The sequence below is a fragment of the Acipenser ruthenus genome, chromosome 12 (assembly GCF_902713425.1).
Source record: "Acipenser ruthenus chromosome 12, fAciRut3.2 maternal haplotype, whole genome shotgun sequence".
Lineage (NCBI taxonomy): Eukaryota > Metazoa > Chordata > Actinopteri > Acipenseriformes > Acipenseridae > Acipenser > Acipenser ruthenus.
Window position 1 is genome coordinate 7,182,216 of NC_081200.1, and position 13,685 is coordinate 7,195,900.

General features: G+C 38.0%; 1 protein-coding gene across 3 annotated transcripts in view; it reads left to right on the forward strand.

Annotated features, from left to right (window-relative positions):
* Window positions 1-841: 841 nt before the first annotated feature.
* wwtr1 (WW domain containing transcription regulator 1) overlaps window positions 842-13,685 on the forward strand; it is a 38,308-nt gene continuing 25,464 nt past the window's right edge. Inside the window, exon 1 of one of the 3 annotated variants that reach the window (XM_059034456.1) lies at window positions 842-2,000. In XM_059034456.1, coding sequence (XP_058890439.1) covers window positions 1,594-2,000 — 407 coding nt within the window. In that variant the 5' untranslated portion in view covers window positions 842-1,593. The remainder of the gene's footprint in view (window positions 2,001-13,685) is intronic. The other 2 variants (XM_034029342.3, XM_034029341.3) reach the window with 2 other exon arrangements.

Consider the following 13,685-nt stretch of genomic DNA (forward strand, 5'->3'; position numbering starts at 1 on the left):
ATACTGCAGACATGTGCTAATACAGTAGGTTCTTGTCTCAGCTATCAAATCGGTATCTTCCGCAGACACTTTTGTATAGGCTGAGACACAGTCTGAGAGTTAACACAGCCTGTACTGAACAGGATATTTACAAGTGCCTCCTCTAACAGACAACTGGTGCTTTACTTTCATAACCCAGATTTATTCGTAGTTATACAAATATTAAGCAGATGATGTTGAACAGATGCGTGTTTGAAGGAAGTACGCCACACTCTTATTTATCTGCAAGCATAGCTGGTTCAGGAAATGTGGTTCAATATTTTGCAGAGTTTAGAGCCAGCCAAACTAATATATGCCCACATAAGTCCCCTTTTCAGAGACAACAGGCAACATGGCTGCCAGCTGTCCAGCAGGGTTTCCCTGGACAATCACAGAATCAATATTCTAATGACACCTGGAGGTTCTCTGTTTTCTTTGGCTGAGGTTGGTCAGGACTGTATATCTAGGCCATATTAAATTAAGAATTCTTTGACAGTTATAGTTTTGACATATTTATATGTATACAGTAATTTGTTTATAATTTACACCTGGTTTGAAATGAAATACTGTAAAAAAAATAATAATAAAAAAGTAACATTTTTTCTATGCATTTCCTTTAGTATATTATAACTTTTGCATATGATGTAACTGTGCACTAATAAAGATAAATGGGACACTACTTGAGCTACCTTTGCCACAAATGATACTCTGCTAGTATTATGAAACAAGTTATACAGCAGAAAAACGTATGTGGGCGTGGATTTTAGTTACTCTGCCTAAATATGGTAAAATTAGGAGCCACTGGGAAAATTACTTCCAGCCGCACAAAACTACAGAAAAAGACATAAATACTGAAAACCTGGGAACGGATTGCTATCTGATTCATCGGTCTTGGTTTTAGTTTAGGTTTAAATGTGCTTAAACATTAGGAACAAGTAAACTTTCTGTTACCTCTGCACAGCTGATGTCAAGCAGCTACAACGTGACAGCTTTGATTTATTGGTAATTTTTTTTGGGGGGGGGAAAGAGACACGACGACTTTGTTTTTACTTTTACGTTTTTACTGTTTTAGAACTTCCTGCGTTCAGTTTAAGTTTTCTGTATGCAAGTAGTTTTCTTGGTGGTGTTACTATGATCACACAGACCGAACTTGTTTAGAAACAGTTATCTCCCCGAGCTCATGAATAATTAATGAGACAGTGCTGCAAGAGACGCCTTTGGAAAGTTGAGTTTACAAACTTTTTTTTAGCAGAGTCCCAGAACAGTGTAGGAACGTTGAGACAGTGGTTAGGTAAAAGGCAGCAGGAGTTTTAAATAACATTTTTTCCGAATCTGGGAATACAAGCGACCTGGTATATCAGGAATTAAAGCTAGAATCGATACAATAATATTATTATTCAGATCAATGATTTGGAGAATCGGAAAGAACACAAAGGATATAGTCTACGTATAAAACTTTGTTTTGAAGAAATATAATCTATTGTAGATTTTGGACCGACTGATCGTAACTAAGCGGAAAGATTTTAAGGATTTTAAAGAGTTTTTTTTTTGTATTGTCTATTTTCCCCACCAAAAATGAACACCAATTCTCTTCACCCTCTGCCGGGACAGCAAGTTATCCATGTCGCCCAGGACCTCGACACTGACCTGGAACAGCTCTTCAATTCAGTCATGAACCCCAAGCCGAGTTCCTGGAGGAAAAAACTTCTTCCAGAGTCCTTTTTCAAAGAGCCAGAGTCAGGCTCGCATTCCCGGCAGTCTAGCACTGATTCGGGCAGCCTCCCTCCCCGGTTGACGGTTCAACATGTCCGATCACATTCCTCCCCTGCCTCGCTCCAACTTGGGACCGGAGCCAACGGGACCCCCAGCCCGGCTCAGCACGCACATCTCCGCCAGCAGTCCTTCGATGTCGCCGATGAACTGCAATTGCCACCAGGTTGGGAGATGGCATTCACCCCGTCCGGACAGAGATATTTTCTAAAGTAAGTGATGCAAAGTACATACAGTATCTTAAAAGTTAAATGGAAATGGTGCCACTCTCTGTTAGTTACCTTCACTGCGAAACCAATGTTAATTGTAGTACTAAAATACTCATTTAGGTGTATATTAAAAGAAGGCTGCCTTTTTTGACAGCTCCACCACACACTCTTTTTGTGAAACCTTCATGATGTATATAACTTTACAGACTGAAACTGTTTTATCTGTAAATACATTATAGTACCCATTAATTGTTCGTTTTACATTTAAAGTAACATTACTGTTTACTAAAATAAGTGTCTAATGTGTGTTATTAATTAACACGCAATAATAATTCATATAACTTAAAAAACACGCGGCTAATACTAGGCTCAGTCCTGTGGTTATTAAGATAGATGACCTAAGTTTCATGTCGGTGTGTGATAAGTTCCAATACATACAGGGCCAACGAAAGAGGGGACGATATGGCTGCTGTTCTGAAGGTCCTTAGTGTCAGTGAATGATGTTAAAACTACTGGTGAATTACTAAATGATTGTCATTATCATCTATTTCTATGAAGCATAAGAGTCACACTCATTTCAATATTGATTATAACATTATTAGGGGTTTTGTTGACATAGGGTCCACATTTACTGTAAAACCCCCATATAACAGAATGGTTTAAAAACCTTTGACACATTATATTGTATGCATTTTCAAAAGAGCATTTTGACAGATGGTATTTAAATAGCTATAGTTCACAAGTGAAGTGTGGTATAATATATGAAATCAAAGGCTGTCATTGGTTTAGCTTTCAGATGACCCAACACAATGCGTTCTAGCAAGTGCGTAATAGGCTCCCCCTAGCCTGCCTGCCCAGTTTGATGGAGTACACTTTTATTGTGTCTAACTCACAAAGTCAAACCCATTCTCTTTGTAACTAACTGAACTTTTAAGAACTAGTCACCTCTCACCGTGCTCTGTGAAGAACATGATAGAAATCTTCTGTTGAATTTTGATCATAGCTGGGATTTAAGTTTAATTATGGTGTTACACCTCATACAAACTGTGAAAAAGATCATTTCAGTTCGGTTATGCTAAAACCTCTAATTTCCCCATCAAAATATCAATTACCTTTATCACATGATTTTCGTCAGTTGTTATGTGGTTCTGCTTCAAAGCCGATTTAAGAACAGTGGCGCCAGAATTTAAATTCAACCAATAAATAAGCAGGTGGCCACACAAGAGGGTCTGGAGCATATACACACTGAGGCAGAAGCCTCTCCACGGAAGGTCTTGTTTATATTCCACTGGACTGTCATGACTAGGCAGTTTTGTTTCAGTGCGTGATTTGTTTTCAAGGCAGTGTTTAAGTAAAGTCTGTTAAGAATAATGCCGCTTTTCTGGACACAGATACTAAGGGGCCTATTCCTTTCCGTGATGATATTGGTATTTTGAGACACAGCCCATGCTGAGAGCTTGTGAAGAATGGGAACGGTTTCTTTCTGTCTGGACAGGTTTTTCACGCATACTGTATGAACACAACACATAAAAGCATGTTGGAACTTGTTGAGGTGCTGGGCTTGAGATGTGAACAAGAGTGAAACCAAAGTCTACCCCACCCTGTAATTAAATCTACAGGAAAACAAAGTCTCCATGTCGGTATAACTACCTTTTCTTCTTAACAGGTAAAAACTCAATGGCTCTAAGATCTACCCCTTTTTCATAATACAGAGTGCCTACACATTTCTGGGGCACTGTTCTATGTAGGGCAGTAAATGTCACTGTTTATCATATACTGTGCTGCAGTGTAAAGAAGACCTCTTTGCTTGGTATTCAAACCAAGTAAGAAGCCACGCCACAACGTCACAGCTGTGGGTTTCTGTTTCTGCATTGCATGTTTTCAACTGTTATAAAATGTTTTCAGGGCACGTTATTTGTTTTCCCGTACAATTAATGAAGCATGAAGGTACAATAGGTGGTGGGTTAACATGAGATAACCGCACACTTAGGGCTTTATAAGGCCCGACGTGAAGCGGAAGACTGTTAGCCCGCAGTGTGTGGTTATCGCATGTTAACCCACCCCCTGGAATGCCTTAATGCTATCATAAATCGAATTTAAAATTACTACATTTATTTACTTTTTAAATTAACACAGCAAATTAAAAAAATATGTTCTATAACAGTAAATGTCACTACGCACAAAAAAATGGTTCCAGTGTAATGTAAACAAAATTTGTTTAAACATGTTTATTTTTATATGTTAACACACATTTAATTGTAAATATAGCATGCATTTTTAAAATGTTAAGTACATTTCTGTATATCAATTACATTAACATATTCTACTAATTCATTAATGGCCATATATAACTTTGTAAATTACATAAATAAGTCTGATAACACGTTTTTTTTTTAGCTTCTCCAGGTCTGCAGGTGTTATTGAGGGATAGTGTGTTGCTTTGTCAATTCCACTTCGTCTCAGTGTTTTTAATTACTGCTACAAATACATTGTTAGCTGTGTTAAATGCAGCAATTTTCTGCTGTACGGTGGATCATTCAAAAAGTCATTGACCAGCTCGCAGACTGATAAAGCTGGAAATGCATTTTCTAAGGAGACTGTTCAGTTCTTCCTGAGAAAGTAAACGAAAAGTAACAGGTTTACCTTTTTCTTGAAGCCAGTTTTCTATGATGTACACAGCCCATTTGGAAGCTTTTATTGTGTTTTTTTTTGTTTCGTTCAAGTTGGAGTTGATTTAGTTCTGATATTCCACTGTGCCATTTTTCTATTAAAGTAAAGTTAATTACTGGTACCGGTACTTTGTCAGATTCGGGAAATTGATCTTCATACCATTCGTCAAGAGTTTTTCCATTGAAAATATCAAAATGTGATTGTGGGTTTGACTGCCATTTTTTTTTTAAATTAATGATAATTTACAGATATTAAACATAGAATAATGCTTATGAATTTCAATTCAAAGCTTTTGGTGATAATTCATCCTTGAAAGGTTGTGTGGAATTAACGTATGGCTGATAGAACACAGCTAACCAATCAGAAAGGAGGATTTTTCCAAGCAGGTTTATAATAACAATTAATGCCACACAAAACAGTTCCATCGCTAGCTAACATCAAATAACTGGAGTGAGTAATCTCTACATTATTTAGCAAGAAATACATACATTGTTTACTAAGTACGCTAATGAACTGTTTAGATAAATACAAAATACTGGTAATGACTTTAGTGAGTGATCTCTCTGAGTTCAGTTGAAAATGACTAAATGTTTAGTTTACTAAAACAGACTACTCCATATTCTAAACCATGTACAGCATGTGGCTCGAAGCTGGGACCAACAAAAGCTGTAGCACTGATCTTTGGTTCGCGGTTGGGTCGCTCTCCCCTTGAATTAAACTATCAGTCATAGCAGGTCGCTCCTAAACACACCTCTGCATTATTTGTTTAACCTTTATTTTTCCAGGTTAAAAAAATGTTTAAATCAAGACAGTTTTGTAAGCTTTCCCCTTCTAGTATTTTTGTTGATAGACAGTCATGCTTATATCCCTTTCAAAGCTGCCTGTGGCTACAAAATGCTGGTAAACAGCAGAGTTAAAGACTTGAAAAGTTCAAGAAAGGCAAATAATACAATTGTATTGCTTTCTGTAACTTTAAGGGCAGTTCAACTCTTTCCTGTGCTTCTTGAACAAACACAATGGAAGACCTCCTTTATAAACCACTGGCATAAACCATATATTATGATGCCTCATGCCTGCCATTCGTTGCAGAAGTTTAAAGTTTATGCAAAACTAGTTAATGAATGCCTCTTGGAAACTAGCAAAAGCTCTGCCACTATCTGAGGAGACTTATACCTCAGAACTTGTTAATGAGTGTTTGAAGTTCTGAAAGCAACACTGGGCCTGTGTCTTCCACTGTTCTGTAATCATAAGGCATGACCTATATAATTTAGTAAAATTATGCAGTAATCACACTTTCTGTAATTATACTCTTTAATTCATTTTAATATTATATGTCGCTTAAACTGCTATATTTAACTTAAATGAAGGGTTCGACACAACCTTATAAAATAATTTATACTTGTATACGCCAGCTATAGTTAGTTATGCACAAATAGTACCTTTGCTGCGCCCTCATACTTGACTGTAAAACTTGTACATAGCGAAAACCAAAGTGTGCGTATTATTACTGTGATTAAAATAATGAACTAAAAATGTCCTGGTATAAATTCTGCCAGTGCACTGTAGAGATAGCATGAGCCGCAGTGGAGTTTTGATGTTTGTTTGCCACTTTGCCTTTGCTTAACTTGCTGAAGCACGTTCACGCAACATTCCCTCACTTGTCCAGACGGCTTTCTCCGGTCATCACTTGATTTCCTATGTAGCCTGGTCCCCTTTACGGATACTGTGTTGGCAAGAGGAAAAAAATGGACCTGAAACTGTTCAGCTTCTTTTTTTTCAAACTGCCTTGAATAATAGCCTGTTTTATTAAGTTCTTCCAATAAAATGGGGGAGTAGGAGGTTTTGTTCTTGCTGGCCTTTAGGTCTGGAAATCCAGTGATTGATGCAAATGTAGGAAAGGTCAGGTCTTAGTATTTAGTAAGTTGGAGAGAAGCGCATTGTGCAAGGAGCATTCAGTGCATGCTGAGACATGCAGGGGCCAAGGGAGTGCACTGTGATAATAGAAATAGAAGGGTACGAGCAATAAAACTGGATGGATGTTTTGCAATTAAGCTGGTCACTTTTTAATTCTGCTAGAACAACATACAGTTTCTTAACACGCTACACTTGTCATGTAAAGTAAGAGTTTTGACTAGACATATTGACGAGGGATTGAAATGTGAGGAGCACAGCATTGCCTAGGTTATGAACCATTTGAGATTTTGTAAATGACCGCCCCTTGGGGTTTTCTCAAGACACAAGCTGATTTCTTATACTCAAATACAAGGTGTTGTACCTTTTTCATTCAAACTAGATAATTTAGTTCTCACTTTAAAATGTGATTATATTGTTGTTACACCTGGATTATTCTGCAAGAAGTAATGAACTAGTCAACAACAGGGTTCTTTGTTTATACAGGTCTGTGTTTTATTCCCAATATGTTTGCAGTCATGTGATCTAATCTTCAAAATCTAAGCAAATCAAACAGAGCAGCAGTGATTTGTCTGTGAAAATTGCATACCCTTATGAAACACAATGAAAACCACATCCCCTTGTATCCCGATGCAACTGAAAGGCATTCAGGAGCAGTGGGCAGCCCTAAAGTGCAATCGGTATGACAGACATTGAAATCTTTGTTCGATTTGTTGAACGTAGCTTACGTTTTAATAGCTATCAAGCTGCTGACATTTACAGTAGAGATGGTAAACAATAGGACCTGATACAGATTCCAGAGGGAACGAGTACTTTGTGACCATTGGTCGCATGTGGTCTTAAAAACCTATGTATTTTTTGGACGGCACACTGTGATTTGTGGTACAGTCCAGTCCTGTCACTCTTAATGCTGAAAGTTCTTTCTGAAGTATTATTTCGGTTGTTTCAAAATATCCTTTATTTTATAGCAACGGTTGCTGTTTCTAAACATGCAATTTGTTGTTTTGAAACGCATTCGAAGTACAACAATTTGATTAAACAAAAACACACATTTTTGAGACGGGGCCAACCATTGGGAGCAAAGAAAGAAACGAGAAAGAGGTTTAATGGGGCCGTCGCAGGAGAAGCAGATAGACAGTATTTGAGCTTCCTCTGGCTATGGGAAGTGAAGGATTTCATCTAATGGTGGGTTTCAGGGTTGAGGCTATATTTGTAGGGCAGTGTTAGGAACCTTTACTGTGCTGTACATTTTGTCTGGGAATAAATGATCAGTCTTTAGTCTCCCTTGCCAACAAATCAGCTCTTTTCAATAGCACTCAATTTCAGATGTGTTCCATGTTTAACATACGGTGTGACCTGTCTGGAAGTTTTATACAGAAATCAAACTTACCCCTCTGAGATTCCTAAAGACAGACACACATATAGACACGCAAAAAAAAAAAAGAGAAAATCACTTCAGGAAAAACAATGGACTTGGCTCGCAATTGTAAATAACATCATCTCAATTCAGACCCCATCTGTTGAACAGCCATAATAGATTTGTCAAGACTGCTGCAGCCGGTCGTTCTCAGCAGCAGCAGTGTGCTGTGCACTCTATCATTTCAAGTTTTTTTTTTCTTTTTTTTTTTTCTCTCAGATTTTTAGTGGAAGAGCCAGTGGCGAGGCTTGAATCACTTCCTGTGTAGTGTGTAATTTGAAAGGGCTTGAAAACCTGTTTGTTTCACTCAGCCTGTTGGGCCTTTTCCACAGGCCTCTCTTCTGCTGATGGAGGGTATTACAGGACAAGAGTGTCTTTGTAACAAAGCATGTTCCGTGATCTGGGGCCTAGCGTGACTAGGAGATATAAATTGTATGGAAGCAATTAAACTTGAAGGAAATGTCATGTGGGCTGAATTTAAACCTACGGCTTTGTGGCCTGGTTCAAGTTTTCTCTGTTTTTTTTTTTTAATTATTTTTTTGGCTGGATAAGTTAATCTGCTGTATAGTATGTTGTGACTTCAGTTTAGTGTGCTTGTATTGGAGTATCTACCAGTCAAAAACACAGTTACAGTATTTTCTAATACCCTTAAACATATTATTGAAAAGCTCAGGTGGTGTACTGCTATTGTGTAGTCATGCATATCAATACTTTTATCGGAGAATCAGGGAGGCTGTTGAGAGTTTTGTGTTTATCCCTGTTAATTTAATCCTGGCACCCCTTCAGAAAACCTAAAAATAAAAAGTTGAGACACACACGCAGAGCTGTCATTGAGGTCTTCACTACCTAAAACATAGCAGCTGTACGAGAGGAAAGAGAAGATATTCCTAACACTGAGCAAAGGGATGGAGATATATTATGGATGTTGCTGGATTTGCAGAGCGAGTATATTGAACACTGCAGTTTGTTTTTTAACACTAGCACTGTCTGACGGCCTCACAGCAGCTGCTGTATTAGTTTTCTAGATACTCCTGGCTCGGGCCTCCCGGCACAGTTATTCAATACACAGAAACAGTTTGTTATTTACGGTCAGTGGGAACTAAACAGAGACTGCCAGACCCTGTTTGACTTATAACCTTTGATGACCTTTTAAGAGAAATAAGCTCAGATACCAGATCTAGGGCTGGATTTAGATCTGGACACACTCTCCAGCTTTTTGTTAGTGTACCATCTGAGCTTGTTATAAAAAGAAAACAGCAATTAATTACTGCTACACTAATGGCTGCCAGTCACTCAGTAGTGAAATATAACAAACAATAATTAACCCTGTTCTGCCTTCTTGAATTGATTGTTTACATTGTAACGTATACTGTCCTGGTAATTGAATACGATATGTGAAACTGAAACAAAAGCAAAATATAAATTTGACAGTAAATACTACCTGTTTTGTGAATCATTGATTCTGTTCCTCTACCTTTTTTTTGTCATAGCTTTTTGGTTTTATTAGGGATTTTATTCAGTGTTGGGTTTTGCATAACCAAACTTGTGTGTCTTGTTCTAATAAACACTAAAAAGCTATGGCAAAAAAAAGTCGCAAAATTCTACCAGAAGCCATAATAGTAGTACAGTACTTCATGTTAGATTTCGAAATGTCACATTTTTCTGTTTTTGAGAGTTTTTCGTGAAGTATATGGAAAAAGCGGTATGTAATTCAATATGTTAATGGAATATTATTCAGCAGGTTTCTTTTGACTTTCTGATGCAAAATGAGTTCATCCTATAGGGTGTGTGGCAGGGCAAGAGCCCTGGACATGGAGGGTTTTTTGTGCATGTATATATTGTAAATAGTATTGTGTGTAATATTGTAAATCATTAATGAAGTGCCTGGAGCTCCTGGGAGAGGCTGCCTGCTACGTGTGATTACCAGCTGTGAAATCTAATCAGCAGGTAGGTGTGTCCCAGCGGGGTATAAAAAGGTCCTGCTTATACACACCTCTATACTTTAAGGGAATCTACAATCCCTGAACTAATCTTGACTCTTCAATAAACAAACCCCGACTCCAGCTACACATTTCGGTTTCTTGTTTGGGCGTCGATCCCAGGTTACCCTCCTGGCAATCTTGAGGCTTTCAGCAAGGCGATCTGAGGCTTGTCCGGGTAGCGGTGGACAATCTTCAGCCCCTTGGCTATGGCTTTGCAGCAGCCCCTGAGGTGTATAAATGGGAGCCATAGCTGTATTTCCTCTGGTGTTCACAGCTTTTACCTTTTAACTTGAACAGCTTTTTAGAAACAGGACAGCAGCTGACTGCTTCCTAACGAGTGCAACAAGGAACATGAATATTTTATTTCATGCATTATTGCCAAGCAGTTTTTAAGTTTTAGGAGCAGTATACTAGTCTGATTTAAATACTGGAGCCAACATTTCAATACCATATAAGTGCTTCAAAAATGTCTTGATTCACTTGCATTACAGGCTTTTCTGAAAATATACTTACAATGGTTTTATTTTACAGTAATACCAGATTTTTGCTTGGTATAGATGTCATATTCTGTTTGTTTCAAAATTCTCAGAAGCTATGAGCCCACATTATAGCAACTTGTGCAGGAATTTCAGATTTTATGTAAGCTAGTTTTAGACTTACACTGAAACTTTTATTTATACAGGGTGATTAGAAAGTAAGTTTACCACATCAATGATATGGTGTGTTGATGTGGTAAACTTACTTTCTAATCACCCTGTATACTGAAATCCCAAACACACTGAGATTACTTTTTCTCCAAAACACTACATGAAAATTGTTAATATGTATTTTTTTTTTTTTTTTAAACCAGCAAAATGTTTCATGTTCCCACATTCCACCCCCCCCCCCCCCCACACACACTTGATAAGCCTAGAGAGCTGTCTCTTTCTGAGGATAGTGAGTCATGGTCATTTCCTTTGCTGCAGGAATAACGGCTGCAGCGACGGCATTGCTCACATGTGGGGTTTCTTTATTGCAAAAACAATAAACATGATTCATTTTCCTTTAAAAAAATAGGAAGAAGCAAAGTAGTGCCTCACTGGAAAAAGGAAAAAAAAAACATGGAAAAGCTTTCTTTTGCTGTTATGATTACAGAGATATCCTGTTAGGTACTGTAGAGCCAGGCAGAGTTGAAACACCAATGCACATCTGCACTCAATTTGTACTTCAAGATAACGCTTAAAGTGGTGCAGAGTGAAAAAACAAGAGCCTGTTTTAAACTTTGTTTACATGTTACCCATTTGTTTATACACTTTGTGGCTTTGAACTTGGTTTCTGGAGACTAGGTTTTAGGACACTGCATGGCACACCAGGGGAGACTGGGTTTGATACAGCAAAGTTGCCTCGAAGTAGGTCTTCTGGAACCAGATTTCAAGCCACTATTCCTGAAAAGGTGACTTTTTGTTTCTAGCTACTGCCTCAACTGGGAGTGACAGGCAAAAACGTTTTATATTTGCTATGGTTTGCCATTAAGCAAATTGTAAAAAATATTTCAAGTTGTAGGGTGGTGTAATGGGTTAATCCAATTAATGGGTTAATGACAAAGTCTCCCCTGAGTGTGTACAGGAGGGTCACTGTGGAGTTTACCCTGCAGGTATAGAAGACTGGATTGCGCAAGTTTCAAGCTCCTGGTCACTTAAGTAATATACTTAATAATGGGCAGTTCTGAACGCAGGGCAGGCTGCAGGTGAGTGTGGGGTTCAAGCCCTGCTTAGACCAGTACAATAACCTTGCTTGACTCACTGTAAGTGTATCACAATATGCAATCACTAAAGTGAACAAGTTGAATAAATAAACATTCACTGTAATGGGGTGAAAGGTCATTGAGCAACTTCCTTATGGTAAGAAAACAAAAATAAGAGTTAGACTTCACACTGCCTGTCAGCATTTTCACCAAGCGCTGCTTTAAACATTAAACACAATTAGTGCTTTCCTTTGACCTGTCCATGTTTCTCACAAGACTTTTCTTTCACCAGAGGGATATTCGCAGATGCAGAAGGTAGTTCCTTCTCTGTGATTGCACAAAATGTCACCTGTTAAACACACAAATAGTTATTTTGTAACTTTAGAAACACTGAGAATGGAATAAATCCATAATGCAGCTCTCTATATTGTTTCACATTTTCTTACAGCTACAAACTGTTGTTTTTTTTTTACCTGAGTAAGAGAAATTGTGATTTATTAATATACTATAAAATAAAATATATATATATATATATATACAAAAAACCTGTGAAATTACATGCCAACCCCCATCCCCATATTTTTTTTTGTACACAAACTGTAATATAGAATATATGCAGTAGGAATTACACACTCAAATACTGCCAGAAAGAGCACTATTTCCAGCATATCCTACTCTGTATGAATGCATTGGGAAGTTTCCAGTGTGTCTCTTATTGAGTTTAAAGCAGTGTTGCGCAGCGGTGAGGAGAGGGAGCCCTGCAGCTGCTGCAGCCCTCTCTATTCATCACCAGGAATGTGAGCAGTAGCTATGTGGGTGTATTGTTCACAACAGGAGAAAGGATTTATCAAACCTAACAGCAGTTCTATACTGTTGGCATTTCATTCACCAGTCCAGTGGTTGTGTGAACATTTGGCAGGAGTTGCAAAGATAAGACACCTGAAAGAGTACACAGCCTCATTCATTCATTCATAAATCAGCTGTCTTTAACCTTTGGACACTTAGTGACTACACAGAATGGTAACTCAAAGATAAACAAGGAAAAATCATAAATGGGAATATCCAAGCCTGGTTTACTGGCCTGCTGTATACTATGCCTTATTGAGTTATGCTTATAGACCTTTTAATAAAGCCTCATTAATGGATATCTCAGTCAGAAATGAATGGTAGGAACTGGCATATTTTACAGGATTTGTTCCTTAAGACCAACAAGACAAGTTTAATGCAACACCAGGATACTTTTTATTTTTTCTGGCAACTTTCCAATCAACTACGGGGTATTTTCAGAAGCTCAAATTAAGATTGTTTATGTATTGTGGCTTAAACTATTCACACAGAGAAAATTGATTAAAAATGTCCCCATCAACACGTTGCCCAGAAATTGCCCGGGAGTTTAAAATTTTAACCAGTGTGTTGGTCTTATTCCTACTGAATACACTTCATTGGATTTCCAGGTGTTCAAGTGGAGGGGTCTTGATTTGAGTTCCTGATGGTGCAGAGGAAGGAAAGAGCATGAGTGGCTCGGGGGCCCAGGGGCCTTGGTTAACAGCACAGCCTCCTCCTGCCACATAGATGGCTTTCCCAGTACCAGTTTTGTAGTTTCTTTTTTAATTATTACAGCTGTAACATCACACCCTGTTCATCAGGACAACATCAACTGGTGACAGACAATGAGTCTTATTCATGCACATAGTTGCAGGCACACAACCCTTTTTTTAAAGTCAGAAAATCGTGAGAAAGTTGCTGCAGAGCAGCTGTCAAGTTTGTTTTTTTTTTAGTTATTTTTTCCTGGTTCACTTTGTTCAGTAACATACAAGTGACAAGAGTTGCATGACTGTAGAATATATAGCTTTTATTTTTATTATTACACTTTTGTATCTTGGGCCCATTGCATTTTACACACACAAGTAGCTTTTGCTGTAGGAATATGTTGCTTAAGATTCTTGAATGTTATCACAAGAACTCTCGATTAATCCCTCTGTAGC